Source organism: Vulpes vulpes, chromosome 2 (genome assembly GCF_048418805.1).
Source record: "Vulpes vulpes isolate BD-2025 chromosome 2, VulVul3, whole genome shotgun sequence".
NCBI classification, from domain to species: Eukaryota; Metazoa; Chordata; class Mammalia; order Carnivora; family Canidae; genus Vulpes; species Vulpes vulpes.
Window position 1 is genome coordinate 104,879,960 of NC_132781.1, and position 16,760 is coordinate 104,896,719.

A 16,760-nucleotide genomic window follows, 5' to 3' on the forward strand; every position below is an offset into this window, starting at 1 on the left:
ATATTCTTAGACTTCAGGTAGTCTCAAAAATTCTGATATTATGTAATGTCTGAAATTTTTATGGATAAAATTTGGAAGGACATTCTATCTTAAAGAAATCACTATTGGAAAGGATTTAAGAATGTCTTAATCATTTAAACAACTTGCCAAACATCATTACTTTCACAATTTATTGAGTTAGGCTGTGCAAATGAGCAGATCATTTTGAATAGTGTAGTTATTTGATACTCTCTTGCCATCTACAAAAATAAAAATTATAAAACCTCCTCTCACCTTCCTCTGCCTCTCCCTGGATCAACTTTCTTATTGTTGAATACAGATCTTTTATAAATACTTAAAAGTTTTGCCTTCTGTATCTTGGTAAGATACAGAATTTTGCCGATATAGATTTACTACTATCTCATGAATTTTCTAGAACTGAACTAGTTCTTTTAATTGATATTTTGGAAATATGATCAAGTATATGACACACTTTACCTTATGTTTCACAACCTTTCCATAATTTCCTAAGACAACCACCACTGTGATAGTCTATATCATTAGGTGAACAACTTAAAAACTCTCTAATACTTAATGAATATCTGCATAACAAGCCATTTGATCAAAGTGCAACCAAGTTTTTAATCTAGCATCAGGAATATTTCCATTCATTCTGTGATTTTGCTGCTAGAACTTTATGTATTGTTACTAGCTAATGATATTTTTATAATTAAGGCATAGTATTTTTTGATTCTCAAACTCACCTACTCTGAATTTTTAAAATCCCAGGAAAAATTTGGTGTCTAGAGACAAGTTCAGAGGTTATAATTAAGGTACATAATTTGGCAGAATTCAAACCATGAATCTGAGTTTAATGTATTTCTTTTTTGTACTATTTGTCCAATAACATATTACTTCTTGTATGATATGGTCATTGAAGTTAAGTTTTTCACATTTGTAGCTTGGAGATTTATGCCCAGTTAGAAGCATTTCTATTCCAGGATTTTCAAAATGAAGAAATTCCTTGAGATTATTTCATAAATATATCTTGATACTTAAGATTGATTAAGATTTATTTTGTATAGAAACCTAGCTAAGGAGCCAAAAGCCTTCCTAAGATCAATTTTCTTTAGATAATACATTCAAAAAAGAGAAGGGAATTTTTAATGTACAGATATATAAGGAAAGAAAATGTATTCAACAAGATTCTTTCAGTTAAAAGTGATAGATTATCTTCAGGTTCGCTTTGATATAAAGTAGACTTTATAAGAAAATACTGGGTTATCTTATCTCATCAATGGAAGATTTAAAAATAAGAGGGGAGTCATGGGCTTCCAGAACAAGTGGAAGCAGGAACAAGAATCCTTCAGAATATTCTCTTTCCTTCCCCCTTCTCTTTTTATTGCTTTCTGTATGACAACTTCATTTTCTCTTACTACAGTGTGGATCCCTTTACATTTCAGGGGACAGCTGCTGTTTTCCAAGTTGAACATCTCTGGCTTCTTGTATTGACTCCTTTCTCAGTTATAGTTTGAACACATCTGATTTTTCTAGATTGGGTCTGATGTCCTATCATAAAGTAATCAATCAGTCTATCAACAGTGCTCAGGATAGTGAGGTCCTATAAAAAATAATGACGATGATCATGATTATGGTAATCCGTAGAGTTATAATTTCCAACCAACAATTCTACTCTTAGATATTTACCCAAGAGAAATAGAAATTTATGCCCATGATAGTGTCCGGAAGAGAAATAGAAATTTATGCCCATGATAGTGTCCGGAATATAAAAGAACTCTTACAAACTCAACAATAAAAGATATATAACCTAATTTTAAAATGGCAAAAGATCTGAATAGACATTTCTTCAAAGAGGATATGCAAATGGCCAAGAAACACATGAAAAGACGCTTAGCATCATTAGAGCAAAATACAAATTAAGACCATCATGAGCTATCACTTCATTCCCACTAAGATAGCTAAAGACAGACAGACAGACAATAACGTGTTGGTAAGGATGTGGAAAATTGGAACTCTCATTGTGGTGCTGGTGGGGTGGTAAAATGGTGCAGTCTCTTTGGAAAACAGTCAGATAGGTCCTCAATATGTTAAGCATAAAATTACCATATCAGTCATCAGTTCCATGCCTACTTAGATACCCAAGAGAATTGAAGGCATACATCCCCACAAAACCTTGTCCCCAAACACTGCAGCATTATTCATAATAACCAAGAGGTAGAAACAAACAAATGTCCATTAACTGCTGAATGGATAAACGAACTGTGGTCTATCCATACAATGGAATGCTGTTCAGCCTTGGAAGGAATGAAATACAGACTCATGCTGCAACATGGAGGAACCTCAAAAACATAATGTTAAGTATAAGAGCCAGTCACAAAAGACTGCATATCATATGATTCTGTTTATGTGGGACGCCCAGAATGGTTAAATCCATAAAGACTGAAAATAGGTTAGTGGTTGCCCAGGGCTGGGAGAGCAGTAAAGAGGGAGAATGATTGTTAATGAGGCAAGGTTTGTCTCCAGAAGGATGAAAATGTAGAATTGGGGGAAATGTCAGATACCAAATACCTATGTAAAAGAATGTTTGTTTCAACAGTATTTTTAATCAAAATAAGGTGGCAATGGGGCAGCCTGGGTGGCTCAGTGGTTTAGTGCCACCTTCAGCCCAGGGTGTGATCCTGGGGTCCCGGGATCGAGTTCCGCGTCGGGTTCCCTGCATGGATCCTGCTTCTCCCTCAGCCTGTGTCTCTGCCTTTCTCTCTCTCTATGTCTATCATGAATGAATAAATAAAATCTTAAAAAAAAATAAGGTGGCAAAGATAGAGTTAGCAAGCAATAGGGGATTAATTGAACTAAATATTGGGCCTTTATATGTTAGAATTTTATGTATGCATTAATTCAATGTATTAAAAGAATATTTAATCACATAAAATACATGGTTATGTTATTTTATAGTAATAAAAAATTAAGTAACAAAAGATCATGCACAGTGTGACTCCAATTAATATTTTCACAGTATAATTAACCTCTAAAAATGGCTGCATAAGGTACAGTTATAAATCTTTTAAATTTTTTATTTATTGTGTTTTCTATTTCTCTTTGGAATGAGTTGGAGTATATACTTCTGTACATATATAATTAGAATACAAAACAATGATGTATATTTAACAGTCACTAAACTCAAGCTAATGCTGTTCCTGTGAACATTTAAAAATGTTGTTCAGTGGGACACCTGGGTGGCTCAGTGGTTGAGCATCTGCCTTTGGCTCAGGTCATGGTCCTGGGATAGAGTCCCACATCAGGCTTCCTGCAGGAGCCTGCTTCTTCCTCTGCCTATGTCTCTGCTTCTCTCTGTTTGTCTCTCATGAATAAATAAATAAAAACCTTAACAACAAAAACAAAAATAAAAATGTTCAGTAAACATTGAGGAATTTCTCATTCTCTTTCCATGGAAGGAGTCCCTTATCTGTATATAAGCATTAAGTTAAAGCAGGGTTTTGCAAAAGCAGTGCTGTTGACATTTGGGGCTTAGTGATTTTTGTTGTGGTGGGAAGAAGAGGGTGCTTAGGGGTTACCCTGAGCACAGGAGCATATTTAACAGCACCCCACCTTTCTCCATTCCATGCCATTAGCACATCCCAACATTACAGCAAAATCCTGTCTTCACATATCGCCAAATGTTCCTAGCAGACAAAACTGTCCTCAGTGTATAATCACTATATTAAAGGAAGGAAATTCCGGATTATTTGAAAGTGGGATTTATCTATTGTGAAGTTCTACTTGTTTTCTCAGACCTATGTTTGTTTTAACTAGGGTCAACATTGTTTCAACAGGATGCTGAGTTAAATAGGGACTTACAAAAAGAGCCCTTGACTCTCATTTTTAATTTCTACATATATTACATGAATCTTCATTACATTTTTGTCTGAATGTTTATAGCACTGATCTCTTGTGTTGCTTCTGATTTTAATTCTGGTTGTTCTATGCTCCATACAGCTCGCTCAGCTATAACTGGAAGCTGTGCCAATGATGGTGTTCACATTATCAGGGGTTCCAACTTGTCTTCTACGCCTTTTGCCACCGTGTGTGGCAATGAGATCCTGTCTCCTGTCACCATCCTAGGTCCAGTGCTGCTCAACTTCTACTCAAATGCACATACAACAGACCTCGGATTCAAATTTAACTACAAGATAACCCGTGAGTAGCCATAATGATAGGGTCTGGAATTTACTTCTCTTCTTGAGTAATTCTTATTAGGAGTTTTAACTGTGATTCATACATCACCAACTTGAAGACTCAGGCACTGAGTCTTTTCTGCTGAGGTGGAAAAATGACCAAATAGATGCATGGTCCAAAAATACTCACCTTTTCTTTTAAAAAAATATGAGGACCTTCTTCATGAACTTTGGCTAGGACTACTCTTTGAAAATCAAATAGAAGATTGATATTTATTTTTATAATTTAAGTTAGAGTAAACGTTCCTGCTATCTTTACTTGTTAGTACATTATGTAAAGATGTCTGTTTGACCTGGACTATCCAGATGCCTGTTTCATTTCTCCAAGTCCCTTAACTAATGTGAAAAGCAGTGCTTTATAAATTTAGAAAAAAATAGAATATTTTTATAATCTTCTAGTAGGAAAGGATTTTTTAAATTATATACAAAAAGCACAAGTTCTAAAGGAAAAGAAAAGATTAATGTATTCAACTATGTTATAATTCACAACTTTTCTAATTCAAAGGCAAAGTGAGAGGACAAGTCACGGATTGAGCAAAAGCCTTTGTAGCTACTAGCATCTTTTTATTCTCTGTAGACAGTTTGTGTATTTGAAAATCATAAGATTATATTTTTCTATTTTCAGTAATCTTTTCCTCTCCTGCAATAAATACACTTGCTTAATACTGACCATTTTTACCACATCATCCCAGTTTCAGTGAAATGGGCACACACATCTGGCAAAAGCTTTGTTTTATGTTGTTTTATTTGACCAAAGTCATTACTGAAGTTGAATCATTTTCTTTCAAATAAATTACTGTTCCCATCCACAGAAAAGACTGGAAATTATTTACTAATGAAAAAGGTCTTGACAGTTGGTTCACATTAGCTGTTCTCTGAGTCCTGACCCCATGTGATTGTGTGGGGCTCCCTACGTTTGTCAGGGCACAAATAGAATAGATTCGGGCACAGTGATTCGGGTCCTTCTCCTGGGCCATCTTGTTGAATAAAGAGGAACATCAGTTCATTTTATTCTTTTGGTGCCACTGGTGTTTTGGAGACTTACAGGCTGCTTTATGATCTTCTACTCTTTAATCTCTCATTTGCCAAAAACAAAACTGTATGTAAAGTTTACCATATCTACTATGAGAGTGCCATTTAAAGGGTGTTGACATTGAGATTTCAAATGACAAGGTACAAATTTGAGAGTTACTTGGGCATTGATAAGCTTTCAGAAGCCACATAATTGTGTGCAAGTTGAAATAGAATAATGGGTACACAAGTCTAACGTTTAAATCATTCCAGTTGTCCCCAGGGGTCTGAGTTCATTAAAACTTATGGGTGTATAGAGAAGAGCCATCCTCGAAATGTGGGCTTACCTGAGGGAATATAAACAAATAAGCAAATAACCTTAAGTGGCTGCCACAATTTGTTTATCATTTGTAAGAGATGTAGATGGAATATGTCCAATGGCAGTATATAAATCATAGAAATGTCATCAAAATATATTAATCATAAAATAAACATAAGTCCTACTCAGTGCAAAGTGGAGCACTTTCCATCAATGTGTGACATAGCCTGATCCTCCTTATATGTCAGGACAAGCAGATATAATAATAATTTTATATTTTTTAGAATGGGATTTTATTGTCTTTTTTATGGCTATGGTTTTATTGACTAATAGAATAACTACTGGCTCTGGACTATTGATTGCTGGAGTCAGGGCAGGGAAGGGGACTAGCCTCCTCTTGTCGAGGACCAGTAATACAAATTTAGGCAAATATAGTCCTTACGAGGCTCAGAATTAAATGGAAACACAAAGGACCCCAAAGCTATGCAGTTGAGCCCACAAGGGGAACTAAACTTGAAAGTTCCAAAAACTATTTCCAATATTTCACGTTATAATATTCTGTCTTGACAGAGGAGACTCTACATTTAATATGTTTAATCTGTATTAAAGATTTCCAGATTGCAGTCCTTCTTGGGCCCAAATGCTCACAACATACCTTGGACTCTGCATGACTTTTTTCAGCTTTGAGTTATCTCTGCCATCCTTCTCAATCTGTCTGTTAAATATAGGGAATGAACAGTTACACCCCAACACACAAAATGTTCTTTCACCTTATTTTCACTCTGGTCATTAATCTGACCCAGACTTATTCCATTCCAAGATGTGCCTTAAAATATTCCTCCCTGCTCCTACCCCCTTCCTGTCTCTTCCCCCGACCCTAGTGGGGAAAAAAAAATCAGTATTAATTGCAAACAACAATGAAGGGAGATTTAAGTTCTTTAAGACAAATGGTTATTATCTCTCTTAGGGAAAAAAAGGTACAATGGTAAAGAATATATCAAAATTATCCTTTCACACTATGAATACTGATTGTTCTTTGTCTCCTATTGCAGCCTGTGGCGGTGTATTTAACGTCTCCACTGGGGTCATAAAGAGCCCTGCCTATTCATATTCGGACTACCCCAACAACATGTACTGTCTGTACACCATTGTTGGTAGAGACGACAGAGTGGTTCAGCTCAAGTACGTAAAACAAATGTACCTTCTTTAAAATCAGTTCAGCTCTACTTACAGAAAAGATATTCCTTTACAATAAAGAACACTGATTCTTATTGGAGATATACAACCGAGCCTCGAGGAAGGAAGAGTGAAGTTCTTGTTTGGTAGTATAAATCCGGGAAATGGGTGTCCTGCCTTCCAGGCAAGCCAATACGGATTAAGTGGAAAAGGAGGCACTCCCCCAGTGAAAATGAGTGTTTCAATTTTCCAACAGTTTCAAAGGAGCTTTGTATAATGGGCTGTAAAATTATAAGCCTGTCTTGGGAACAGCAAGAGGAAGTAGTTTTCATTTGTTGGGCACTTATTATCCACAAGGAACTTTAATTGATACTTTCCGTAATTCTCTTCTTTCATTCTTAAAACAGTTATATAAGGCATATATTTTTAAGCTCATTTTACTGATGATAAAATTGAAGCTCAAAAGTGTTAAATTATTTTCTCAGTGTGATATGATATTAAATGAAGAGTCAGAATTTGAATTCACATCAGATTTTCTACCAGAGCCATGTCCTTAATATTTCCCTATGCTTTCTCTCGAGGGGTAAATATTTCCTGTCTACTGACGAAGTGTATTTTTATTCATGTATCAGAATACCTCTAAACTGGTGCTATATGATATTGCTTACATCATCAGTAAAACTCTCCTCTAATCCTACCTACTCCCTACAGGACTGATTAAGGAAATATAACCTGTATTTATCAGGGATAAAGTTCAAAACCACATTCATCTGAGATGATGTATTTGCAACTCTTGTGTTTCAGTGATATACAGCATATGGCAGAGAGCTCTGAAAGTTGGTATAGTTCTCAACAATCTAGAATATTTTATAGAAGGTCATTGGGCTAGGATCTCTCTTACCTACACCTCCCCTTTCCCCCCACCACTAAATGATTGTGATCACTTTCATGCCTAAAATTCATATACTCTCTACAATTTGCCTCCAGGAACCTCATATGTCAAATGGGTCTTTGAACTGTAAAACAACTCTTACCCAGCCTGCTTGGGTTCCTGTCCCAGATAGTTAGTGTTCTAAAGGTTGTGCCTTGAAGAAATCTCTAGATCATCTCTGAGACTATTTGCAAGGAATCTGTGCCCCGCAGACCAAAAAGCCCATTAAGTCCTAGGGACAAAAGAATAAACAAAAACTGCCAGATGGTCCAGAGCAGTAGGCCTGGGAAGGGATCACTTGCCTAGAATGGTCATGTAAGGGGCCATTCTTGTCATGGGCCTTGGTACCTTGGTATTTGCTTCTGCATGTGTAGGTTATAGTTGATACATGTACTATTTATGTTGATAACATGTATTTCTGGTTCCTGTGTGGGCCCTGGGCTCATCATAGTCAAAGTTCATAACAGTATGTTTGGAAAATTTATTATTCTCTTTCTAAGAATGTACATTCTGTGAAGCAGATACTATCCCAGGCATTGCAGAAGTTGTAGACATTAGTAAAACATGAATTCTTCCCCCGTGCTCTCAAAGTAAGCTGGCAACATTAGCTTTTCTATCAATGGGCTTTTCCAGATATCTTCTGTGCTCTGAAAAAATGATAACAAATAAAAAGCCAAAATAGCTTTGAGTCTTCTTGGAAGCTCAAATCTTTATTTTTCTTTATGGATTTATATTGTAGAAAATAAATGTGTTATTCAAGGAGAATAAAAATTGATGTAGTGTTTTTGGAAATTAGCTATTGCTCTGCCCTCATCCTCTTTTATGAGAACATTAAAATTTACATGTGTTTAAAGAAAATAAAGAATTTTCATCATGTTCTTAATCATCAGTTTGAAAAAATTGAACTAATTAAAAGTTTTTTAAAAAAATGTACAGATCCTTTTTTTCTTAAGGCTCTTAAAAGGAATTTTCAAAGTAGGTATTTTCAAATTATTCTGGATGAAATATTATTTATTTATTTATTTATTTATTTATTTATTTATTTGAGAGGCAGAGACAGAGAGTGCAAGGAGGAACAGAGTGAAAGCGACAAGCAGACTCTGCCAAGCACAGAGCTCGATCTCCTGACTCTGTGATCATGGCCTGAGCCAAAATCAAAAGTCAGATGCTTAACTGACTGAGCAACCCAGGCACCCCACAAATTCTTCTGTATTATATGTTACTTATTATAGCTGTTAGCAAGAAGAAAAGACCTGAGAAAGCAGAAGAACCTAGAAAAATCAGGGCAGGATATCCAATAATTTAAATAGGTTAAAGAAAAAGTTATAATAAACCCATCCTAAAATCCTAAAAGTAAACTATGCAGAAAGCTTTGCTTGTTTGGGGACTCTGGGAATAGTTACTTAAAATGACAAAGCATAAGTCTTAGATTAAAGTACTATCTCAGGCCATAAAAGTAAAGTTAAGGATGTATCTGTTGGGATAGTATGAATGGTAACAAATGAGCCGAAGGCATAGTAGCTTATATTTCTCATCTGCGTGAGTATGATCAATGTGGTCCAGGCTGATGGAAGCTTCATTTCTACATTTGAATCCATGATCAATCACTGTAGTGGAAGGGCAGTATGGCAAATTAAGTAGTAATATTTTTTAAAAATGTCTTCTAAAAAGTAATACATATCACTCTTGCTTATATTTCTATGGCCAGAGCAAATCTTAGGGCTGTGTTGGACCTCAGAGTGTGCACAGAAGGGCAATTCTCCCAAACATCAGGAAAGCAGAGAGCTGCGGAAGTGTGCTAAAGTTTCTGTAACAACCATAATGATCTTAAATGTGAATTTTTGCATATAGCAATCAAATCAGTATAATAGCATATTGTTTCTGATATTTTCTATCAGGTAAAGCATGGATGTTCTGCTTCTAGCCTTTGTCTTGTTTTTTGTTTGTTTTATTTTTGTTTTCATTTTTACAAGAACCAAGGGTATGATATAATGGAAATCCAAATGGAGATCATCAATATTAATAAGGTTAATTCCACAGGTTTAGTGATTTTGATGTGGTTCCTTCCACCTTGTGCTCCCAAGACTACCTGGCAATTTATGATGGTTCAAACATCAGTGATCCCCTTCTTGGTAAATTCTGTGGTTCCAACCTTCCACCAAATATTAAGAGCAGCAATCATAGTATGCTTCTGGTATTTAAGACCGATTCATTTCAGACGGCAAGAGGTTGGAAAATGACTTTCCAGCAGACACTGGGTAAGAATTTTGGATATATAAATCTATTTTTCATGACTGACTTTTCTGCTTTACTATTTTTATTCACCTGACAGAAATTGCTTTTCATTTAAATTTTGAGGAATATGTTGCATGTAGTTTTGGTTTTAAAAATTATGTATTTTGATTAACAAAAAATCACTCAACTAATACACCTCTCTGGTATCCAAAGGTAGAGTCTGCCTACACAACCATTTCTTTCTTTTTCTTTTTTTTTTTTTTAAGATTCTGTTAATTTATTCATGAGACACACACACACACACACACACACACAGAGGTAGAGAACACAGGCAGAGAGAGAAGCAGGCTCCATGCAGGGAGCCTGACATGGGACTCGATCCCAGGTCTCCAGGATCACACCCTGGGTTGAAGGCCGCGCTAAACCGCTGAGCCACCCGGGCTGCCCTACACAACCATTTCTAATGAGACCTGAGCCTCATTTTATCACTGATGGAAATGGCAGAAGTTTAGCCTAAAAGCAGGCAAGGGCCCCATTAAGAAAGAAGGCTTCATGACCTGTGTAGACTTTATCCTTAAAATGAAGAAGAGCCTGGGGAGGATTTTAAGTAAGAGCTGCATGGCCAGACTTGGCTTCTGGAGAGCTGATAGTGGTAGCAGGGTGGAGGAAGGCTGAGGCAAGAGGACCCTATGCCTTGAGAAGAAGCTCATTACAGAATTACGGATTGCACAGGTTGAAGGTTCAAGCTGACACAGTGGGAATGGAAGTAGAAGGAAAAGTAAGAATCTCAGAGAAATTGAGAAGGTAGACTGTATTGGGAGTACAGTTTGGAAGTTGGCAGTACATTGCAGGAGGATAGGATTTGAGGATGATTTCTAGATAAGGGCACCATAGGAGGCTAAGATTTCGGGACAAAATACTATATTTAGGTTGGAGCATTTGTGGTTGGAAGCCTATGAGACACCTAAATGGAGAAAGATGAGAGGAAGTTGGTGCTTGAGAAACGATTTGGGCTGGAGATAGTGATCTGGAAATCTTCTAGAGGTGAAAGAAGAAGCTGGATATGAGGACAAATTGAAGACCCTTTATTCCCACTGCATGTGAGAAATAATTATCTATATAAAATTAACTCAGAACTTGGAATCCTTTAAAATCTAAGTTAGGTCATCCGTTCTCTGTTTATCTATACCCATAGTGTCACAGTCTAAGAAAACTTATTCTGACTCTGGAAAGCGCTTTGATTGTTCCATTTGGATACAGACATAATTGATGTTCTGAAAACAAACAGCTCACCAAATGAATCACAAAGTCCTTGGGGTGTCAGAGAGATCTGAGAAGTTTCCAGCACTAAGTATCCTGCTCAGACTCTTTATCTTCACCCCCTGCTATAGGTAACCTTCAGCCCTCTGATCCAAAGCCAAGCTTACCTGAAGCTTTCTTTACATTTGATGTGTTGCTTTCTTGTGCATTTCTTGAGGGAAGCAATTAGACGTTTGTGTTGTGAAGGCTTCCCAATACAACATCGACGTCATGACAAATTGTATCAGAAAATTACTTTGCTACTTAGCTGTATCAACAATAACTTGAAAGCAAGTCTCACGGGTAGTCAGGAAGTATTGCCTCAATAGACTTTGCCTAAGTGAAGTGGCATACAAAACACAGAGGCTATTTTGAAAGAAAAATTCATTTTCCTTTTGAGATTTTTGCACAAAAAAAGCTCATACATTCTTGCCTTTAGCACAGACTTTAGAATCAAATGATGGATATTTGCATTTGCTCTTGCTACCTGCTTTCAAGCTGTTTTTCTTTTTCCTAATATATTCTCACATGACCACCGAAATAATCTTAAAGCACTCTCCACTGCTGTCATCTGTGTGAAGCTTCTTGAGTCAGTGTTCCCTTGCCTCATTAATTACTGGTTTTCTGAGCTACACATAAGGCATTTGGACTTACTGTGACATGTTAAAGTAGCACAGAAGGGAAAATCTTATATTGTCAGAGGCATTGCTCGCGTATGAGCACTGGGCTCCTTCGATCAATTACTGTTTTCCTCCAGTCACACTTAGAGGAAGGGTTCAAGTGCCAGGAACAGAAATGGAATGTAATTAGTTTCCAGGGTGGTGCATATCATGATGGTGACTTTTACCTCTTTTTCATCTTTATAAATGCTTTCAGACACTTGGAAATATCTAAGAAGTGGTTTGGAGTAATCTCTAACAGTAATTTTTTTTTTTTAACTGAAAACCTAGGTGTTAGTTACCATTTGGCATTGCTTTGGTCTCAGAAAGCCTTTGATACGACACATATAAGTTTGCTGATCATTCTGCATAACTTCAGTTTTGTTTTGTGTTTTTGTTTGTGGTAAGGAAGTAGGAGAAATAGCAATGAGAGTAGATTGAATTCTAGGGTTTATAGAATCTTTTAGTTATGTATCTGGATTTTTTTTAAAAAAACAAACTTAGACTTGGCCTCCGGGATGCACCTTTCACATCTGTCTTATCCATTTAAAACCACCCCACTTTCCCACAGAGAGGGGAGAGCACCTGTGTAGACCTGACAGTGAATTTTCAATGGTCACATGAATTTTCAACAGTGAATGTACAAAACTGTCAGTTCAGCCTGGAAAAAAGTATTTTCACAGAATAAATCATTGGTGTGAAGCAGAGACTATTTTAGTGTGTGACATCTCAGTTTAGTTCATCTTGACTAACACACTAGAGTTGTGCAAAATTTCCAATTAGATGATACATTTGACAATACTTTATATATGTCTGACTCATTTTTTCAGAAGTCAAAAGGCCTCACTCATGTAACTCATGTAACTATGTGATTATGAAGTGAACTCCTTATTCACTTGTATTGTTAATGGTCAGAACAAATTTGGGGCATATATCCCATGGTTGATTGTTAATTACTAAATATGTAGAGAAACTGAGTTTCCTCCTTTCATGGAACTTCTATGTTAAAGGTCCATAATGCATGGGGTATAAGGTAAAGAGAAAGCAAGGCCTTCACAGGGCCTAATATCTAACTATAATACGAATCTGCCTTCTTCTCTTGCCCTCTGGACCCCAGCACCCCATGAATAATTGATCCTGAGAGAAGATAACCAGCAAAGCGATTATCTCAGGCATTAGGTATCTGTGAAACTCTGAAATTATCTAAGTGTTTTTCTCAAGAGAATTAGCTTTCGTCTGATTGTCAATGGTATCAATGATCTTATAAAGTATAAAAATCCACCATCAGTCCCATGAATTTGGCTGAAATGAGAATGCTATATAGTGCAGAATTGACATTGATAAGTATCCTTTATTCTCTTCATTTCTGCTAGTTGAACTTTTGCCCCTCCTTGGCCACCAGGGGCTGCTTTGGCCATGGCAGTGCTTACACGTGTGTCTTGTGAAGCATTTCAGACTTGCAAACATGTTTTTAAGCTTTCTTTTTCTAAAAAATTTATTCAATTGTATTTATTTATTCATGAGATATGCAGAGAGAGAGAGGCAGAGATATAGGCAGAAGGAGAAGCAGGCTCCCTGCGAGAGCCTGATGCGGAACTTGATCCCAGGATCCCTGGATCATGACCTGAAACAAAGGCAGATGCTCAACCACTGAGCCACCCAGGCACCCCTGTTTTATTTTTTTATTTTTTTATTTTTTGGCACCCCTGTTTTAAAACTTTCAGAGCCCCTGTTGCTTCTTACTGTCCTGGTCTCATGTCAGAGTGCTGCTCTTCAGTCTTACTCATGGCATGCTCACCACATTAGACACCAAACTTCCAGATATTTGATTAGATCAGTGATTTAAAGTACATTTATTTGTGTAATACCATGGTAATTCCATTTTTTAAAAGTAATGTATTCATACTACTTTAGCAAAATGTTAGTGTCAAAAATTGACCCTGACCTAATTAGGTATGAGATTGGTAGGCATTTGGATCAAGGAGAGAGTAAAGAGTGACCCTTCAGGATGACATGTCCTAGAAGGACAAGGACGTCACCCTGGAGAAGATGGCAATATCAGGGGCAAAGGGATGTCAATGACTAGAGGTTTTCTTCACTAAGGCTGGCTGGAAGCATTGGATGTGTGACCAAAGCTCCCACCTCCCTGTGGTCCACAGTCCTTCTGCTGAGGATGAGGGCCATTGCCTGTCCCTTCCTCGAGTATGTGCCATATAGAAAACAAGTCAGATTCACAGACCTTGCTGTGAGACAAAGGCAAAAATACCAAAGTACATGTTTAACAAGAACAAAATGAATTGTGCTCCACAAAGATGGAAACACTCCCAGATGGGAAGAGCTGTAGACCAGAAAGCAGGTGGCCATAACCTAATCGTTCCATTATATCATTGCCTGGTAAGATGCTTTAGAAAATCCTATAACACTTTTCACCTCTATTTTTAGGCACTAAAAAAAGGTCAGTTTGAAAATTATTATTTTCTTCCATTTAAGAATGTGATAGGGATAAAGTAGTTAATTCCTGTAAAGTTCCTTAGATGTCAAAGAGAAAGACTGTTATGTTATCAGAAAGTAATGTTGTGGTCTTAAACTTTTGTAAGGCTCCATGACCTGCTCCACTCTCTCTGTCAGGTGGGGAAGAGGTGTATGTATAGCCGGGGTCACCATCATCAAGAGGACCACTCCATGGTGCAATGATTTTTTTGTTAATTCTTATTCACTTTGCACTGAAATCTAACCAGCAAATCCTCAAGTATGTTTTATAACCTAAATCTGAAATCAAAAACTAAATTTTAATTAAATTCTAACCCCTTGCAGAGGCCTAGCACATAACTGATACACCATCAACATGGGCTGTGTGAATGCATTAAAGAATAAGTAGATACATTATACCTACTTAAGAATTAATTACCTTATTATAAGTAATATAAATGGCATACTATGCATTGCATTGTATCTAGATGTGCCTTCTTCTCAATTATGGTTCATATGGTTCAGCTGTGACTCGAGGTAGTAAATTGAATCATTTTCATCCTCAGAGAATTGGGGGTACTAGATCAGACTCAACCTCGGGTCATGTGTATCTGGCCCCTGGATTTTTGCCCACTGCCATAACATCTGGAAAATGTCTTTCTAACATGCTAAACGAAGGCCCTGGGAGCAGCGAGAGGAAGCTGAGGGAGTTGAACCTGAGTTTGTTGATAGGAGGGGACAGGAGGAGGAAAGGGGAGACAAAGGCAATGAGAGTCTGCGGCCCCAAAGATGGAAAATGTGGTCAAAACAGATGGAGAAACATATAACAACGTGTCAAAATCAGACTCTGGTTTCTAGTTATTTTTTCAGTTTCAGCTTTGGTGTTCAGTTTGGACTTTGAGAGGCATTCTAAAATTCTGTAGCTAAATGGTAAAAGAATAAACTTAAAGAATGTTCAGTGACTCTAAATATTGATGTGTGTATGTTTCCATGTGCTTCTTAACAGCCTGATAAAAGCTGCCAAACCATATTACTTTTAAAAGCAAAAGTGCAGTAAGAGAGTTGAGTTATAACTTGAATAATTTCATAAATCACTGCTCAAGTAATTCTCAGTTTAGCAGTAATGAGGGTATTACTCGAAAGCACTGGTGTTTGTTCTCTCTCTCTCTCTCTCTTTTTTAAGATTTTATTTATTCATGAGAGACAGAGAGAGAGAGAGAGAGGCAGAGACCCAGGCAGAGGGAGAAGCAGGCTCCATGCAGGGAGCCGGATGTGGGACTTGATCCCGTCTCCAGGATCACGCCGCCGTGGGCTGAAGGCGGCGCTAAATTGCTGAGCCACCCGGGCTGCCCTGTCTGTTCTCTTAATGTCATTTAAGACATTGAAGCCTGAGAATGAGATGAGCTGAAATTGTACACCCATTTGCAGAAAACTAGACTGAGCTTATTTCCGTCCTTTCTAAGCCTTTTATCTTTCACTGGTGATTGGATTTCCCTTGAGAGATGATGTCAAAGACAAAGTTATCTGCAGTTTCTTCCTTGTGGGTTTTATTGAAAAGGGTTTTTTTGCTGAGCAGAGAATTTGGGGCTACAGTAAAGAAAACAACAATGAGTAGTTCACCAAAACGTTACAAAAGCAAGTAGACAGGAGTAAAATCCTGTCTGCAAAAGGAAAGGAAAGATTTTTATTAAAATATCTTCCAACATCAGAATCTATGCCCCCACCCCCTGGAACAACCAGATTGCCATGCGTGGTCTTGAAGAGTAGGGCTGCTGTGGGGAAAAATAAAATCCGACAGTATTGTGGAGACTAAACCAAGTGATAAAATTGAGTTAGTGGTAAATCATAAGATAACACTAGAAAACATTTGGGTGAGCGAGAGCTGGGAAGCAATTATCCCTTCATAACCTTAAGGCACATCAGTCCTCCTCAAAATGGAATCTAGTCTTATCTCAGATGTTCTCAAAACCGACTGTTTTGAGTTAAATTACTTGTAACCACAGAATCCCTATAATAATTACTATTATCCTTACTTGGATCAGCTTGACTTTGATGTGTTTGCAGAAGCATAAACACAAACTATCTGTGGTCAGCATTAAAAAGAATTATTTGGTTGTAAATCAGTTGTTCAGAAATGAAACATCGGGCAGCCTGGCTGGCTCAGCGGTTCAGCACCACTTTTGGCCCAGGGCGTGATCCTGGAATCTCAGGATCCCTGCACGGAGCCTGCTTCTACCTCTGCCTGTGTCTCTGCCTCTTTCTCTCTCTCTGTGTGTGTCTCATATGAATAAATGAATAAAATATTTTTTAAAAAAGATAGAAATGAAACATCATTAGGGCCACGGGACTGTATTTTTCTTGTCATGATATACGAAAAATCTGTTAATTTTTTGTGGTGGCTGTACATTCTGCTCATTCCCAAATGA

The 16,760-nt window shown here is 37.2% G+C and overlaps 1 protein-coding gene across 1 annotated transcript in view; it reads left to right on the forward strand.

The window, feature by feature from the left end:
* Positions 1-16,760, forward strand: part of CUBN (cubilin) — a 256,413-nt gene that overhangs the window by 204,736 nt on the left and 34,917 nt on the right. Inside the window, exons 57-59 of the mRNA XM_026016002.2 lie at positions 3,997-4,197; positions 6,618-6,747; positions 9,713-9,930. Of these exons, the coding sequence (XP_025871787.2) occupies positions 3,997-4,197; positions 6,618-6,747; positions 9,713-9,930 (549 nt within the window). The remainder of the gene's footprint in view (positions 1-3,996; positions 4,198-6,617; positions 6,748-9,712; positions 9,931-16,760) is intronic.